This window comes from Lineus longissimus, chromosome 12 (genome assembly GCF_910592395.1).
Source record: "Lineus longissimus chromosome 12, tnLinLong1.2, whole genome shotgun sequence".
Classification (NCBI taxonomy): domain Eukaryota; kingdom Metazoa; phylum Nemertea; class Pilidiophora; order Heteronemertea; family Lineidae; genus Lineus; species Lineus longissimus.
The window spans coordinates 17,819,352-17,837,775 of record NC_088319.1 but is presented as its reverse complement, the minus strand read 5'-3'; the positions used below and the strand labels follow the sequence as shown (position 1 = coordinate 17,837,775).

General features: G+C 43.4%; 2 protein-coding genes across 10 annotated transcripts in view; one reads left to right on the top strand and one right to left on the bottom strand.

Moving 5' to 3' along the window:
• Positions 1-3,378, top strand: part of LOC135496744 (high affinity cGMP-specific 3',5'-cyclic phosphodiesterase 9A-like) — a 30,939-nt gene extending 27,561 nt beyond the window's left edge. For all 4 annotated transcript variants that reach the window (XM_064786224.1, XM_064786220.1, XM_064786223.1 and 1 more), the window contains exons 11-12: positions 143-289; positions 786-3,378. In XM_064786224.1, the coding sequence (XP_064642294.1) occupies positions 143-289; positions 786-941 (303 nt within the window). In that variant the 3' untranslated portion in view covers positions 942-3,378. The remainder of the gene's footprint in view (positions 1-142; positions 290-785) is intronic.
• Positions 3,379-3,860: 482 nt separating this feature from the next.
• Positions 3,861-18,424, bottom strand: part of LOC135496824 (phosphatidylinositol 4,5-bisphosphate 3-kinase catalytic subunit alpha isoform-like) — a 22,063-nt gene continuing 7,499 nt past the window's right edge. For 2 of the 6 annotated variants that reach the window (XM_064786358.1, XM_064786356.1), the window contains 17 exons: positions 14,296-14,705; positions 12,014-12,223; positions 11,477-11,730; positions 11,035-11,152; positions 10,723-10,841; positions 10,347-10,532; positions 9,901-10,036; positions 9,647-9,789; positions 8,555-8,655; positions 8,120-8,366; positions 7,601-7,861; positions 7,323-7,432; positions 7,038-7,159; positions 6,671-6,749; positions 6,225-6,392; positions 5,480-5,749; positions 3,861-5,201 (listed from right to left, as the gene is read on the bottom strand). In XM_064786358.1, coding sequence (XP_064642428.1) covers positions 4,937-5,201; positions 5,480-5,749; positions 6,225-6,392; positions 6,671-6,749; positions 7,038-7,159; positions 7,323-7,432; positions 7,601-7,861; positions 8,120-8,366; positions 8,555-8,655; positions 9,647-9,789; positions 9,901-10,036; positions 10,347-10,532; positions 10,723-10,841; positions 11,035-11,152; positions 11,477-11,730; positions 12,014-12,223; positions 14,296-14,641 — 3,135 coding nt within the window. In that variant the 5' untranslated portion in view covers positions 14,642-14,705 and the 3' untranslated portion in view covers positions 3,861-4,936. Of the gene's footprint in view, positions 5,202-5,479; positions 5,750-6,224; positions 6,393-6,670; positions 6,750-7,037; positions 7,160-7,322; positions 7,433-7,600; positions 7,862-8,119; positions 8,367-8,554; positions 8,656-9,646; positions 9,790-9,900; positions 10,037-10,346; positions 10,533-10,722; positions 10,842-11,034; positions 11,153-11,476; positions 11,731-12,013; positions 12,224-14,295; positions 14,706-15,256; positions 15,759-16,474; positions 17,586-17,667; positions 17,828-18,424 lie in introns of those variants that run through there. The other 4 variants (XM_064786355.1, XM_064786353.1, XM_064786357.1 and 1 more) reach the window with 4 other exon arrangements.

The following is an 18,424-nucleotide window of genomic DNA, read 5'->3' as shown; positions in this document are numbered from 1 at the left end:
TTTCTATTGATTAAGATGACCAAAAACTTCGAATTCTGGATATTTTAAGCTGATAGTCAGTGTGAATGACCTGAAGTCATTAACAACTAATTAGTAGATATTCATAACAAGCATATTACTAATGACTGTCTGTCCCTTTCAGAGTGACATGGAGAAACTGGAAGGTCTGCCTGTGGCCCCCTTCATGGATCGCGAAAAAGTCTCCAAAAGTTCTTCTCAGGTCGGCTTCATCAAGTTTGTTCTGCTACCGTTGTTTGAGGCTCTGGGAGAGCTCTTTCCTGTGATAGAGGTAAGAAAGTGACTCTGTATCAGCAAGCTCTAGTCTGCAGTTGCTATATCTGAGAGGCTGCCACCCCTCAGAACCATGGTGCTCCTAGTCGGCCATTGCTGTGATGACTGCTTTATCAGCAACAGTGAGGGTCGTGTTGTTAGTAAACTGGTCAGCTGATAACGTCATGCTGACATCAATGGACATGTAACACCATCCTGTTACAAGGTAAACAACTGCTTTCTAACAGCTAAGCGACGACTACATGCTTCCTCCAGCTTACCCTATCCTGGGCCCACAATTTAGCATGGTACCAGCAATCCTAAATTGATTGGGTATGAGAGTAGGACATGCGCTGTAGTCTCCTGCTGTGTGCTGGCTTTAACTCAGGTAAGAAGTTGTGAGACGCTGTTGACCGCCAGCATTACATTCCTAGTAAGTTTAGTTCTTTGCGCCACAGACGATCTTTAACCAGCCTGTTGAATGTTGGTTATGATTTCCCGATGACTTGTTGCAGGATGACATCATTGACCCTGTGCGAAAGGCGCTCGAGTATTACACAGAAATGCAGAAAGCTCTCGAGGAAGAGAAGGCACGCAAGTTAGAGAGCGACAAGGATGCCAGCAAGAACACGATCACAGCACCAAAGGCAAATGGCACGGTCAAATCATGAGGTCAAGGGCAAATATTGGGGTAAGGGTCAAGGTTCAAATCACGTGTGCATAAGGACATTGACCGAGATCGTTCCCGCTCTTCTTCGATATATCTGTTGTGTAACCCGTCGTTACCTGCCATATGGGTTTGAAGAGCATGTTCTGGGTGATCAGAGCATGCATTCCTATGTCAAAATACTGTAAAAAACTATGTGTACACCTCAGCATTGAATCTGTATATAGACCTATCCCCAACTAGGAGCACTGGAAAGGCGTGTAGTCATTCTGATGGTTGGAAGTCCGTATGGAAAGAAGTATTGTGTATGTCAGCATGGAGCTATTGCCACTCTCAAGATGGCACCTGTGATTTTGTTATGTTATGTTACCAAGGTTACAAGAATAAGCAGCCATCTTGAAAGTTTTGTGCAGGTTCTAACTGTGCTGGCCACTATCACCCATTCGTCTTGACTCAGAGCTTCACAATATTCTGCTTCCTCTATTGTCATCTGCACAAACTAATTCTTGTCTTCCCGGCTGTCATCAGGAAGATGAAATATTCTCTAGAAAACGTTAGACGATGTCAATATCCTCCTCCGCAAGTTACTGTAATCCAAGAAATATGTGCTTTTATTTTTCGTGATTTTCATGTTTACAAAAAATTGCCACGAAAAATATATCAATTGAAATGACGGGTAAATATTGACAGGTTTGCAGTCAGTTTGTAAATCTGTTTCTTGACAGGACTTCTCATCTGTTGTCCTGGGCCAAGATACCTTCTCATCTGTCTCCTATCTTAGAGACATTGTGTCAAAGGTGTTCTATATGTTTACCTGCTAATCAGATTATAGATGGATTAATATGTATTTGTAAACTAAAGTTGTAACAAGAGTTACCACATGTGTAGATTTGAATGAATAAACATTGCTGGGGTACCTTTCAAGGAACATGGATTACACACAAGTCTCAATGGTAGGACAGGTCTAAGTGTATGATCTAAAGGAAGCCTCTGATAGGTCACTGACTCTATTGACACTTCATTGACACCAATTTCTGCCCCACCAACAAACCAAACATTTCCTCCCCCACGACACACTTGTGTTGTCAGATTACAAAAACATACACAACAATTCTAATCAACCATATGAGAAGTGAAACTCCATGTAATCAAGAATAGAACAGAGTAATGTTTATTTATTCTGACTGTAATCAATATCTCGTATTAGTATGACATGTATTATTTTTGTAAATTATTGCATTTATAGATTTTAACCTATTTATTATTTTATGGATAAGCTGGTTGAGTGTGACTAATTGGGGCAGTTGAGTGTCCATGACTCAGGTTCCTGTTCACTACTTCATGCTATAGGGCGGCGCAAAGATACAAGTAGATGACATCACCACGTCAAACCTAGTGATGTCACAGACATTAGATAATGTCACGTCACTGACATCAAGGTATATATTGCTGTCATTCATTGGCCACATTTTAGACATGCATTGTCCGATAGTTTGATGATGTCACAAACATTATCTTTGCGGGGCCCGATTTCACCAGACATTCAGTTGGTTTGCACCCATGAAGAATAAGTGTATATATCGGTTGCCTGCAGTATTGTTTATAATGTATGATACACTGTGCCTTGTCTTGGCCACAGCGGTTTCCTGTTGCGAGCATTACTGCTTGGGGCGAAACAAATATGGAGGCAGTCAGAATCGCGTTTCAGTGTTTATTTTGAGGTGTTTTAAAATAGAAATCGATACGTCTCTGTTTGAATTGGTTGTCTCACCATAATCACATGGCTCGAGCTGCCCAAGGTCTCCACTGCTACCTCAGTTTTGGCTTTCATTGTAGCTCCACCCTCATGGTGATTGGTGAAGCAACCAATACCGCCAATTCAGTATCAATTCCTTGAGCCAAAATGTAAATATAATATAAAAATGTGTACAAACTTTAATTTATGTTATTCAGTTAAGTCGAACCAAGGACCACATAGACTGTTACCTAGTTCCTTCATAAACGCGTCTTTGAAGAGTATTTTTGTATTATAACGCCTAGCTGTTACGAGGACATGGACACTAGAGGGAGCTAGTGGTTTGGAGGGTGGACACTAGGGAGAGTCATCACATACTCGTATTAGAGAGAGTGCAATGTGCCAACGTGTGACGAGCCAATAGGAGCAATATTGGAGCTCTCGCTGTCTTGCTGTCACCTGCAATGACACCCGCAAATGAGTGATTATCATTGCCTGTGAGAGGCTGTTCTCCTGTGGACGAGGTTGGTGGCTGACTATAGGCTAGAGCGTTACACAGTGATACATGTACCAGTACTTGATGGTCAAGTCTGTCTTCCCCTCGCTAATCTTCAGCTCGTCTGTATCATTAACACTTGTTCATAGAATGCAGTAAGTCAACGACCTACATGTAGACTTTAATAATAAACAATGTCCATTTACAGTATTACATGTGTTTTCTTCAATTATTTGGATTGGGTGCGCCTGGCGATATGGAAGTTCTACGAATGGCAGGAGGGTCCTTATGTTGTCTCGGGTGCATGGCAGGCAGGTTATGCCTTGTACAGGACAGGTATATGTATGGTACATGAGTTGACTCTGTGGCCAGGTTGTGGCTGTCTTCAAGAGTACAGTGAGATAGAAGCTATGCCAATGGCAGGAGGGTCCTTATGTTGTCTCGGGTGCGTGGCAGGCAGGTTGTACCTGGTACAGGACAGGTAAATGTTGGCGGCATGAGTTGTCACGATGACCAGGTTTTGCCTCTCTAGAAACTCGACCAAAGGCCAAGGTCATCCACAATGGTGTTTCGAAACGACCACCAGCCAGGTCGACAGACAACAGACTGGTGAAGGTGACGTAGTACACGAGGCAGCAGCAGCCAGATTGATTGATACGAGGCAGTCAAAATCAGAAAACAGCAAATTCTACAAGAAAGTAGTCATTTATTACAATATACACATCTATAATACAAGAATGATCAATGTGTTGGCTCAACTTAGGCAGCCATTTTGAAACTAAGGAAGCCATCTCGAATGTTTACTGGACAGCATAGTAACGAGTACAACAAGCAACCCCCGCCCCATTTCAGACCCGAAATCGTAGAAGAAAACAAGAGACTAAGTCAAAGTAGGCCTACATTTACAAGACTAAACCAAAGTTAGACGAGGTAAACATTTGATACAACTGCTGCCAATACATGCAGCACTCCATGATAGAGATCAACACTACTGGGCCTTGACAATCAGGAAACAGACACGATTCCACTATGATCAATTGATTAGCACAATGAGACAGCAGATTATTTACAAATGTTTACAGCTCAAAGGAGACTAAAGGCAGGACCGCCAGAAACTGTTGCCCACGGGTAAGATATCTCTTTAAACTATAACTAGTCAGCACCTTTTTTTGCATGTCTTCTTTGCAACTTGCACCAGACTATTGTATCTTCCGCTGCTATGAAACCTCATCATATACCGTGTTCTAAAGTGTGGATTTTGATTTAACTTCCTGTAAGCACATACAAAGTCTGGACATTATTTCTTCAACTTCTGCCAACCGCGACACTCATTTAAAGACCCCGTAGAAGTCTTGTACCCGACCTCCTGCCTGTACTCCCCCTTTAAGTGAAAGTACCGGTAACTCTTGAATAATTGCAAGAAAAATTCTGGAATATCATCATTTTATAACATTGAATAGGTTTATGACAAAACTGGTCAACAATCTACCACTTTCGCAAAATATTTTGGCAATGGCAGCTCAACAAAGGAGAATCTGCTCTGTAGGCATATTCCAATAGATGGCACTGCAGACTGTACACATTTATTTGCACTGCACCTGTAATATTCAACAACACTTAGGAATCCAGTGATTTGTAAGTTGCTTGCAAATGTCAGCCACAAGTCTACTCAGAATCATGATGTCCTCAGGACAAGTTGGGCTCCATGCTCAGACAAATGTTCCCCAGACTGAACACATGAAATGATTTGCACTAAGTGGACCTGTCCTCATCTCCTATTCTTCACCCAGTGAAAGAACCAGTCCATTTTGGTCGTCCAAGCACCGCCATACGCATCGTGGAATTGATGATGGAAATACTTCAAAGCCTCTTCCTCGGTCTTTTCCACCGCAAGCGTCTTACGGAGATATCCAATGTCGTCAAGGGATTGGAGCTCCGGGATGCCGCACGACAGCATCATAGAGAATAAGGTCAGGAAGATATTGGCGTGTTTGTGAAGGATGAGGTACGCCTTGCCGCAGAGCTCCGTGAATCTGCAACAGAATGGATGAAATGATTAATACCTGTATTTGTCACCTCTGAGGTGGCGGGTTCAACTCTCTGTCACTGCATGTCTTCATGTGGTAGAGACTCTCACTGTCCAACATAACATTACAAATCATCCAATATGAATATTGTTCACACTCGGCTCTTAACTCAATATTTTAATTGATGCTTTAATCTACATTAGAACCAGCCAGTCGGAGGCCCAAATTTACAACCATGCACCCCAAACCTTTTTATTAAGGGGAAATCTGAACTCAACACTTACGCTGAAAATTCAGCACTTTTTGTTGGATTGTCTGCCCCTTTTGCTACCACTGTTGTGAAATCTTCTGTCAGGACAAACGGAACACGTTCTCGGTTGATGCCAAATTTTTTCTTCCGATGATCCAAGAAATGGCCAAAGTCAATGTGGAATATCTGGCCCTCTTCATTGACCATAATGTTGTCAGGATGACGGTCACCAATGCCAAGGATAAATGTGGCCACACAGTAGCCAGCACAAGACTTGGTGAATGTGTCAATTATTTGATCTTTTCTGAAAGGCAAACATCAATGAATTAATCTTTCTGAATCGCACTCTGTCAGCAAAAGACAAAGGCGTAATTAGTGTTGTGGGTTTGAGGCGATTGGCCGAGTGCTAGCCTCAGCTGGAGGCCGAGTGCTAGCCTCAGGTGGAGGCCGAGTGCTAGCCTCAGGTGGAGGCCGAGTGCTAGCCTCAGGTGGAGGCCGAGTGCTAGCCTCAGCTGGAGGCCGAGTGCTAGCCTCAGCTGGAGGCCGAGTGCTAGCCTCAGCTGGAGGCCGAGTGCTAGCCTCAGGTGGAGGCCGAGTGCTAGCCTCAGCTGGAGGCCGAGTGCTAGCCTCAGCTGGAGGCCGAGTGCTAGCCTCAGCTGGAGGCCGAGTGCTAGCCTCAGCTGGAGGCCTGAGGAAGAGTCCATTACTGCTGAACTGAACCAGGTGTCTGTGAGGTAGGAATGAGAACATGGAAACATCAACCACCTGACAGTACTCACTTCTCTCCTTTATGCTTGTTCGAGATCCACTTGTAGAGAACGTCGTTTTTGAGCTGAATCGCCGCCATCATCGTATTCTTCTGGATCTTCATGACTGTCTGTGCGTCTCTCACCACTTCGATCATACCAACATCTGTCCCCGTTGACAAACACCCATAGGGAGTCATTCTGTAGTCAGATATATTACAATGGGGTAACAGACTTCTGATCAATTGTTGTGGCCTCTTGAAGGCCTGTGGAAATATGGTAATGACGATAGCCCCAATTGCTGATAACACCACACAGTACAAGCTAATAAAGTCTGTCAACATGATCCATAAGCTTTATTACAAGTCAACTGTCACACACATCATTGTACGAATCATACAATGTAAGATGGCTTCACCAACCAACCCACGCCACCCTCTAAGTCTAACAAGCTATGATCAACTGAAACTAAGAGCTACCTGAGATCAAGGCCCTCACTCTGCCAAATGCGATCCATGATTCCAATCACCTGTAAGGTCAACATATCCTGCCGCAGATCTGAAAACACACATTCCATGGTCAATGACAACTTCCATCATAATGACATTTTGCTATATTATCATGAGTTATTTCCATCCTCACCAAATGGCAGCCACTAGGAGGGATCACTAGTGTTTGCACTCTTTCACGCTAGAGAAGACTTGATTGGTTTCTTCAGAAATCGACAACCTGTCAATCAGGAAGCAGCTCCATCGCAGCCTAACACCAGCATCTCTAACCTGGCGATGATCGAGCTGATTTGGCCACGCCCAAACGATGCCCAGACATGGGACATATCAGACTCACCGTCGCCGTTTTTGAAGATAATCATGAAGTCGCTGAACAAACACTCAGCTGTCGGGTCGGGGTTTTTCCAGTCTAACCACAGGGGGCGCTTCTTGGATTGCATGATCTTACATGTTTGGATTCTGAAAGAGGAGAGAGGAGGGGCAGTCAGTCACCAGAAAACTGCCGAGAAACAGACACTCCTTTAAAAAAACTTATTGTGTAGTTTGGTCAAGTGCAGATTAGGAGTTTTAACAATGTCGGAACCAGAAATCAGGTAACGGAGGGGGTTAACTAGATACTTACTGCAGTTCACCGAGGGTGTAACTTGGGTTGAGGGGAGAAGAGAAGTTCTGGAGTGCTTCTTTGTAGTCTGCCTGGTTCACTCGGTCCCACAACACCGACAGCTGGTTATCCTTGAGAACACAATAGAAACATTACATATTCTGCATAACAAACTTTGGAAAAGCAAGTAGACTGCGGGTGAAGCAGGTCAGAATACATCAGACTGTTCTCTTATCTACTCAAGTTGTCATGCAAGCAAATGACTTGACAAAAATCGGGACATTTTTAAGATATCTTACATCTCTCTCGTTCTTCAAAGTTTCGGTGAGCATGGTGAGTTTCTCCAGTGCCTCCACCTGGCGGTTCAACGACTTGAGATATGCACCACAGCCACGGCAATATGCCTCCAGGATGAGGCCGAATTTGACCTTGACAGAGATTTGGTGCATCTCGGACTTCAAGTGCCAGAAGAAGAAATGTCCAATCTTCTGGTTCATCAACGCCTTGTTGAGGAGGAAGCGCGTGAGTGGGTTGTCAAGGTACGGCTCAAACTTGATCACCTGCAAATATGGATTAATGATAGTAATGGTGAGTCTTTTGATAGCGTGTTTATACTGATCAAGGTCTAGGCTCAGATCTCCACCAAGACAGTTACACCTTGGGTCTGCCTGGTGTTGGAAGACGTTCACCCAAACCTTTCTCCACATCCAGGGAATGTTCCATCTCCAAAGTGTCAACTTCAAATGATGAAGCTGAGTTCAGAGGGCTACTGAACAACCGGCCAAAACTGGCGCAGACCAAAAGAGATTTCATCGTACCTGTGTTAATTGCAAGAGAAACAAGGATATCTTCTCATCTGAGAGAGTCTTCTCCAGACACGAGACAGCGAAAGTACGAACTCTGAGATCAAGATAGTCACAGTCTAACAACTCCATAGCGGTTTCCTCAGATACCGTCGGCCATTTATTCAGGAGGACATAAAGCTGTGCCACGTCCTCTCTCTGGTTCCACTTGACAGCTTTCAGGAGTTTCGGAAGTGAATCAGGTTTCGTTTGACAAACTTCTCTGGAAAATTGAACAAAATGCTAAATTTGAAATAATTAATAGAATATGCTTTGGTTCGAATGGAACAAGTAATAAGAGCTAACATCAAAGTCCTTATACCATGGTGTCCTCTTTATAGAGGTGTCCTCTTTATAGAGGTGTCCGCTAAGGTCAAAAGTACACTGATCAAATGTCTCGTGTCAACATACCTCCATTTCCATAACAACTCTTTCTCTTGCTCAGACATCTCAGACAACGGATCTCTGGCGATGATTTTATTCATTTGGTCATCTTCCTCAGTGCTGATTGGCTGGAAATTTGTGAAGATTCCATCATTTTAAATGATTGTGGCGTTTCTACGTACAACTATGGTGTCCTATCATAAGAAACTCTGCCTGAATCAAAGGGCGATGTTCTCCTCAGACTTAAACTAATGATGAGAAGGAATCAGAGCCCAAACTCATCTCGATGACGAGTAAGCTCATATAAGGAAAATATCGTCATCACAGGAGTTACTGTCTCACCACTAATAGATAGGTCATTAGTATTGGCCATAATCTAGCACCACTATTTGATAGGTCATCAGTATTGGCCATAATCTAGCACCACTATTAGATAGGTCATCAGTATTGGCCATAATCTAGCACCACTATTAGACAGGTCATCAGTATTGGCCATAATCTAGCACCACTATTAGATAGGTCATCAGTATTGGCCATAATCTAGCACCATTAGATAGGTCATCAGTATTGGCCATAATCTAGCACCACTATTAGATAGGTCATCAGTATTGGCCATAATCTAGCACCACTATTAGACAGGTCATCAGTATTGGCCATAATCTAGCACCACTATTAGATAGGTCATCAGTATTGGCCATAATCTAGCACCACTATTAGATAGGTCATCAGTATTGGCCATAATCTAGCACCACTATTAGACAGGTCATTAGTATTGGCCATAATCTAGCACCACTATTTGATAGGTCATCAGTATTGGCCATAATCTAGCACCACTATTAGATAGGTCATCAGTATTGGCCATAATCTAGCACCACTATTAGATAGGTCATCAGTATTGGCCATAATCTAGCACCATTAGATAGGTCATCAGTATTGGCCATAATCTAGCACCATTAGATAGGTCATCAGTATTGGCCATAATCTAGCACCACTATTAGATAGGTCATCAGTATTGGCCATAATCTAGCACCATTAGATAGATCATCAGTATTGGCCATAATCTAGCACTCCAATTCTAACTGATATGATTGGAGGATCAGGAGAGCATATTTATCTTACTTCAATCGGACTAAAGCCCCTTGCACTACGTGAACTGATGGCAGCAAATGCTTCGATCTGAGACTGTGGTGGGAAGGTGACGGGACTAGAGAACAGATCAAATTCAATCTCCAGGCAGGCAGAATCTTTGTTCGGGTTGGAGCCTGAAAGAGAACATGTGAAATTCAACCTCCAGGCATTGTGAATGTTTTTCTGGGATGGAGCATGAAGAGAGAAGGATATATAAGTAGCAGATAAGAAAGACCACTTCTTACCTGGTGTACCGATGGGGTTGAGGAGATCATCCATTCCCTTGGGCATTGGCCAGAGCACCAGGCCTATCTTCTCCACCTGGAAGCGGTTATTGAAATCAAACAGATTGATGTTTCCCCACGCTATGGCATAGTGCACCTGAAATGGAACACGGTAGTGGTATACATCTGTCATGAGCATGGAAGAGATCTCTTCCACAAAGGTTATTGCATTGATAAAGGTGAGAGAAGAAAAAGGCCCCAATTTCCAAAATGTCAGGGGAGATTTTACCCCTCGGGAAAACCCAGTGGATGTTCCACTCTGAAAACGATCCTCACACAAAAGAGGTCTAAAAGTGATTTCAGTAAACATCTATGATTGGATACTTGTCAAGGCGTTGTTATGGCAACAGGGTTACTTAACACTTTATCAAACAACTAACCCAGAACCAAGCCGAATACGATCATACCTTTTTATTTCTCCGTGACACACAACAGAGTGATAGACAGAGTCTGGCACATCGTGGAATGTCCTGCAGTTCGAGGTCGTAGTTCAACCACTCATCCCACTTGGGGTTGGCCGCGGTCACCTGACGTGTATTTTTGTCTGAACACAATGCCTCCGTGCCAAGGTAGATACCAGTCTTGATGTAGAACTGAAAACAACAATTCAGTCATTTATTCCTAGAGACATGAAACTTTTTCCAAATATAACGCTTTTGTCCGAGCCTACTGACATGACCATTCAATGCTCCTGATGAGCACTTTCTCATGGTAACCTGTCATGACGTGATTGGCTTCATTTTCATAAGGTGTTTTCTCAAAAAAGTCGCAGCCACTTCATACCTTGCTGACCTCCTTCACGTTGACGTAGGTTGCACAGTTAATCTTGACAGCAAGCCTCGCCTCAATCTCCCATAGTGACATGGTCTTCTGCTTGTTGATCTGCTGTAACGCATTCACACCTGCAAAATGGAAATCATACCTCAGAGATGCCGTTACCATGCCATCACCGCAGAAACATACCAAACTAGGTGTCAGGGGAATTTGCCCAAACCATCAACAACAGGTGATATCAAGGAGAAGTGTCAACTGGAGATGGTGCGCGAATTTCATATGCAAAAATACGACGTTCCTAGACCTCATGTGTGAACTCACCTCGCCGCACATATGCTGGCAGAAAGAACATGTTCTTGGGCAGACTACTGTACACATCATCCTTGGCCATCAACATCAGCTCGGGAATCTTACCTCGTGCGATGCACTTTCGGACGTACTGAAAGTGAAAGGTAGCGCTCAACTTGACATGTTGGGGAACTGCTGAACGCCTCATGCCACAGAGGATGCCAGCCCTTGGTTATTGTCAATATCGTGAAATGAAATCTTTGTGCTCCTAACTAACGGTAAACTTGCTCTTTTTTGATTGGCAGTAGACAAAATACTGCTTTTGCTGCAGAAATTTAAGGGTTAAAGCATTAGACTTGAATGGGATGTGGGTTCAAAGCTCAATCTGATCACAGGCAATGCTGTGTGGAACCCCAAATTGCCAATGGACTGGGTATGAAATCACCGGCACCAACCACTTCCATGCCTTACTTACCTTGTATTGTGAGAGGGGGTACCTCTCTAATAAGAACTGATAACAACCACAGATCTTCAACAGATAACTGTCCTGGTATTCAATCACACATTGTTCCTGTTGCTCAGACGTCATATGCATAGTACGTGTTTTCTTCCTGATGGCAGTCGCGATGACAGTCTCTGGAAAGGCCATGTGCGCCACCTTGATTGCGTAGCGCTGCTTCTCACCGTTTTGTGAAACCACCCAAATGTACACGATGATGTTTTTATTTTCTGGAGAGAAAAATCCTGATTTAAAAGTTCAGCAGACCTAGGCCAACGCGAGAATGAATCATTCAAGAGTGGGTTTGATTGAGAGATAGAGGGCGTCTCCATCAAACACAGTTGGTTCCTCAGACACAGTAGCATGGCCTTCCACATTCCTCATCTCCAATTCCTACAACGTTCCCTGACCAGAGAAGACCACCTTCTTTCTCATCCTTGCACCTCGAAATAGCAACACATTACAAACTCACAAGACTGTCATCTTGTGAACCAAAACACAACATAATGTTACCTTTTTCTAGTTTCTCTGCTAAATGCGATGGTAGGTGGTTTGTTGACTCAATGTCAGGTGGATAGACATACAATGCTTGACTGCGGAAACCTTGAGCATCGCGTCGGCCAACAGCCTCCCTGCACACGTTGAGAATGTTACGACGGAATGTCATGACTTCAAGGTCCTTGATTTCATTAAACTCGGTGACAGACATCCCTACTGCCATGCCTGCAATCATAACATTAGACACATCACTCATCCCACACTGCCATGCCTGCAATCATAACATTAGACACATCACTCATCCCATACTGCCATGCCTGCAATCATAACATTAGACACATCACTCATCCCATACTGCCATGCCTGCAATCATAACATTAGACACATCACTCATCCCATACTGCCATGCCTGCAATCATAACATTAGACACATCACTCATCCCATACTGCCATGCCTGCAATCATAACATTAGACACATCACTCATCCCATACTGCCATGCCTGCAATCATAACATTAGACACATCACTCATCCCATACTGCCATGCCTGCAATCATAACATTAGACACATCACTCATCCCATACTGCCATGCCTGCAATCATAACATTAGACACATCACTCATCCCATACTGCCATGCCTGCAATCATAACATTAGACACATCACTCATCCCACCTTTGTTTCCAGATTAAACTCTGATATGAGGAAGGTCAATGATTGAAGCCAATTAACAGTGGCACTTATTTCATCAATTGATGACCTTTGTTGGTAAACTTGTTCGAACCCCGCCTCCCCCCTCGAGTGTACATGTAAGAGCCATCAGCCACCAGTCAACTTTCCCATAACACACCTTATTCAGCAGCAAACCTGCATTCCTTTCAGTTGTTGACAGGAAACCACTGATTGATAATTACAATCATCTATTTATAGAAGTGTACACAGCGATTTGCTACTCATTATGTCTCAAGGCAAACAAAGTTCATATTTTTTCTCATCAAACTTTGCCTAAAAAAAGTTGTCAATGCCTTTCAATGTTTATGATATTTTGAATGCTTTTGGTGATGAACATGACTTTCATGTCATGGTAAACTTCTGCCTGTGAAAAGATGGCCGAGGTCTTACTGCAATCACATTCAACTCAACCCACAATGAATCATAATGACATATAAAACCATTGGCCTGTTCAGGCTCAATTAGGCTCAATTAGTGCAGGTCACAATCATCATAGGAGTGATTGGCAGTCATTTGGCAGAACTATGATTTACCCAGCCACTTATGGATCTCATGTTGACCAAACCAAGCCTTCTCTCAACTTCCCCTTTCATTTTCCAAACATTTCTTTCCGTACTTTCATTTCACTTGTGGGGCTGGTAGTCGATCACAGACTGGAAGAGCCACAATGGACATGGGCAACTACACCAGGCAAATACACCAGTCAATATGGCCGTAGACTTTCATGGCCGTAGACTTTCATGGCCGTAGACTTTCATGGCCGTAGACTTTCATGGCCGTAGACTTTCATGGCCGTAGACTTTCATGGCCGTAGACTTTCATGGCCGTAGACTTTCAACACAAATGTATATATTATTGTGATGTAGACACTTCATGGTATGGATTGGAATGTGAAACAAGGGCATATTGGCAAAGATGCTAATTTCAGTCCAAGAAAACATCTCAGGACAGGGATTGGTGAAACCTTTTCAAAATGATCCCAGGGAGTTTTTCCTGGTGGATTTTTCAGAGAGCATCAGCATGGCTCTCTCTGCCGATGAGATGAAACGAACTGCACCCAAATGTTCATGATCTCACTGAAGACAACAATAACATTAACAGACACAACATGTGACTACATCACATGTAATCTAAACATGCATATCTGCATTCATAGCATGTTATTGATATCAATCACTTTGAATCAAAAACATCCTTGTTGTTGACATGAGTACAATGGATCCCCCCCCCCCTGCAATAAAATATACAATGACAAGTTATTTCTATCTGACAACATACACAACAAGTGCAGCCTACATTTTGTATTTTGGTTGTGAGACAGTCGAGGTTCCAAATTAGATACCAGACAAGAAATTCTGCTGGTTACAATGACGCGAGTCAGTGTTGGTCAAACAGGTCATTAGGATGACCATGATAGTTTTCTTTCATCTTTGGTTTGATTATAAGGTATCTTTAAAAAGCTAGTTATTAGAGTGAAGTTTCAGACTATCGCTAACCAACAAACCTATCGCTAACCACCAAAAAGAAAAACCTGTTTCTGCTGTTTTTGTTAGATAGAAACTTACCTATTTCATAGTTGAGCATTTTTTCTTCCCTGTTCCCCTTTGGTTCCACGATTTTTAGAATCAACTGAAAAAGTCTGAGATCACATAAACGTCTGGTTTCATCGTAATACTCCTCCCGCAATGCATCCTGGGTAATGCTGACGAATATATACGACGTCGGTTCGGCCAAGAGGTAAAAGAGGGGGTATTTTTTCGCCTCTCGCCATAGTTCTGTTTTAATGGTTTCTAATGTGGTGTCGCGGGTGCAGCTGATTGGTACGATGATCCCGTTAGGGAGGAGACAGTCGACGGTCACCTGGGCGGGCATCAGGTGATGGCCCCAGAGTTCACCGGAGCTGGGAGGCATGACTACTGCGTATTTAGGGGTGGCCGCGTCAACAACGTCACAACCAGTTGAAGAACTGGCACATCTGGAAAATATGAAAAGAAACAATTTAAGATTTCTGGAATACCGTACAGGGTGAGTGAAATCAACTTGAAAAGGCTAAAACATGTACCATACATGTAAAAGTGAAGAATTCACTGGAAACATCTTGAAGGCTGGGTCCCTAAACACATTTTACAATGTTCTCACTAACATACTCGATTTGAGCTTGATGGACATGTGGAGAAAAGCTGGATGCATTAGCCAATGAAAACTTAGCAAGCTAGCTCCCAGGTTTCTCGTTTTAGAAAAACAATAACAAGAAAGTAACGTCAGATGTGTCAAAGACGGAAGTAGATGTTGAGAATGAGAGGTGAATGACCTGACAAAGGCATGGAAGGTGTGAAAAAACAGGAAATGGAAGTGATTTTTGTAGCGTTAATATCCATGGATAGTCAGTCTCCTATGTGTGTGCTCGCAGCCGGACCCGATTGGTAAACATCACCACAAAGCCATCCAGGACCTGTCAGAGTGGCTCAGTGTAACATCCGTGATCAGAACACATCTTCAGGCCAGAGAAATAGTCACACGAATTACCTTAACATAAGATATGCTGCACTTGGTTTAACAGCTGTCAGCCTCCTTGGCCGAACTGTGGCGAACTCATCGACCGAAGTACATTCATCATCTCTCACCCCGCGCACACTTTTCATTGTGGCATACATCGCGAACTCACAGAAAGAGAAACACTATATCCTAAATTCCTGTCAAAAGGAAAAAGTCGTCCAAAGGTCCAAAACACTCCAGATCATCCCTTCCTACACATGTGTAGTATTGAAGATAGTTTTTTGGGCTGGCGCAGCATTACAAGACGAAATTCATTAATTCTTTGCCTGAGATGCCAGAAACGTCTCAAATGAAATCAAAAATCAACTTATCAGAAACATGTTTGTTCACGAGTCTATCATGTGCAGTGTGCTCATGTGGCACAACTGCCACAAGGTTTAACAAGCATCATAATTTATGACAAGCAATTGAAAACACTAAGGCAAAGGAAATACATGTAACATTTAATGAACATGAATCACATTTTATAAAGATCAGGAAGACAAGGAGGAAGAATGCTTTGGCTAAATCCCCGTCGAGGGGGGCTGCGAGGTCCCCGCCGAGGGGGCTGCGAGGTCCCCGCCGAGGGGGCTGCGAGGTCCCCGCCGAGGGGGCTGCGAGGTCCCCGCCGAGGGGGGCTGCGAGGTCCCCGCCGAGGGGGCTGCGAGGTCCCCGCCGAGAGGGGCTGCGAGGTCCCCGCCGAGGGGGGCTGCGAGGTCCCCGACGAACAGTTTCGCCTACCAACAGTAACCTTCCAAACGATGCAATTCAGCAATAATGAAATTAGCAGTCATGGTAACACACGCAGCAAGAAGATGCTGACGTCAGGTCATCGCCTGTTACCTTGATTAAATGACACCACACGGGATGTTTCGTATGAGCCCTGAAAAGTGACTAACTCCGCCTCCTAGTGGATCAGATCGGCAAATATACAAAGCACCTGAAACTTGCTTAAATTATGAGAATCAATGGCATTTTGGCCATCAGGACATTGTAGAAATATGGTATTCACCGATACAGTCTATGTCTCATTGTCCATGTCTGTCAGATATAGCAACACACAATAAACAAGTCTGGCCATTATGTTTATGATAAACCCTAAAGCAGACCAGGAAGTACCAGAAAGATGTGTTTACCCGACAAGAGTGAGCAAAGCCATTTCATACGAGGCCATCTTTACTTGCTCATGCTTTCTAACATGGTACATACCCCGCTTCGCTCGGAGGTGTTTTCCCTTGGTCATCACATCCTGGTGGCACATACCACATAGAGTTAGAAACGGGCAAATCCACACTGGATGTGGACGGTTTCCTTCCAACCCTTGAAGAAGAGAACGTCCTGGGACGTTTTTTCTTACTCGATGCCTTACTGACACTAGCCACTTCTGGTTCTTTCTCATTGCTGAGGTGTTTCCATGCATTTGACGATATAGGTACAAAAGGGGGTGGTGGCAGTCGCTTTTGATTTGGTGAGGCCGGGTTTTCCTTGGGTACCTTACTTCCACTCGGCTTGCGCTTCGACATGGCAGCCATCTACAGTCACCAACGAAGACAGCCTATTGGGGACGTGCCACTTTGTCAAAACGTACCGTACTACCTGGGGTATGTACCTCTTTGTCAAGTCCTACCGGAATATCTTGCGTAATTGTGCCCTGTCGTTTCCAAAAGTCCTGCCGTATTTGGAAATTTTCAGCATGAGAACTTTGTCAATTGATGCTTCTTGTGGCACTGGATGATATCCAATTATGAATTATGAAGACAAGGCTGACCAACATGCTGCTATCCCAGAGCAAAGGCAACACCGGTCTACCCGTGTATTCAAATAAAACCGCTGACACAATTCCCCTTTCCTTCACATGGCTTTATGACAAACACTACTGAAAAACGAAAATTTAATCCATGAAATGTGGTCCATTCTATCCCAGTCTGTCGGATGAGTTGATAGGAGTGATGGTTCTGAGCTCCGAAGCCTTTCACTCTCTCTACCCAGATGACAACGAAGATACCGGCCAAGTAGGTGTGACTAAGCAGACTTCCAGCTATCAACTGAGCTTGACCAATTCCAGTATTCAATGAAACTTCCCTTTCACGGCAAATCATCCATACGTAGTCAGCTTTGAAGTAAACAACTATGTAGTGAGTTTCAGTATGTCCCGATGCCAGGTTTTCAGGACATGAATTGGATATTATTTGTGGCTTTTGTCATGTTGGGGGCTGGTTGATGGTATTTAGGTCATTGACTTTGACATGCATATGAGGACTAGTGGCTGTGTGCCTTATTTCGTGCTCTCCATCATGAAGTTCCAAAATCTTTACAGCGTCGCTAAGGCACGAGTTTTGTTATTCTAATGTCCTGCATCTTGACATGCAAGGTTTTGACACTGTATTCAACTGCATACTTACCCTTTGGATAGTTTATCATCATCTCCCATCATTTCCACTCAGGAAACACAACAAATAGGCTGTAATTTGTTGGTCAATTATATTTAGTCCTCCATGACGAAGACGAGTAAACACACCACTCTCTCACAGACTGTCACACACCTACCTGACCTCGGCAAGTCATGGAAATCAAACTAGCACAAGCATTTTATCTCTATGTTTATCAAAGATCTCAATTTAAATATCAGTATACAAATCTTGAACTTGATCACAAATTTAGCATACAGGACTACATGTAGGCCTACACCAGTGTAAACAAACATTTTATTTGAATGATGGCCAAGGTTAAAAACAAACTTCCTCCTGCTACCTTAATCATACTTCAGGATAGTCATAATACACATTACATGTATCGTATGCTGCCCCAAGCTGGTTACAATAAGTGGACCATAATTCTATTTGAATAGCAGTTTCAGTCCTGATTCTATTTTTTCACATTTTTGGTAAACAACATACAAATGCGAGCTGGCTCTTTATGTTTTTAGCAGAAAAGCGACATTTCAATCATCAGCTTCGGGTCAGTTGTGCCTGGTCTGATTTACTCTGGCCAAACATAACTCCCAATCTGCAACAATCAAATGTCAAATTCGACAAAACTAGTTCTGGGAATCGTTTACAAGTACAACACGGTACCCTTATTATATTCATCATGGCACAATATCCCTAGTGAACTGGAAAGCCACATCAATAACCATTGTCGTTTTCAGAATGCATGATG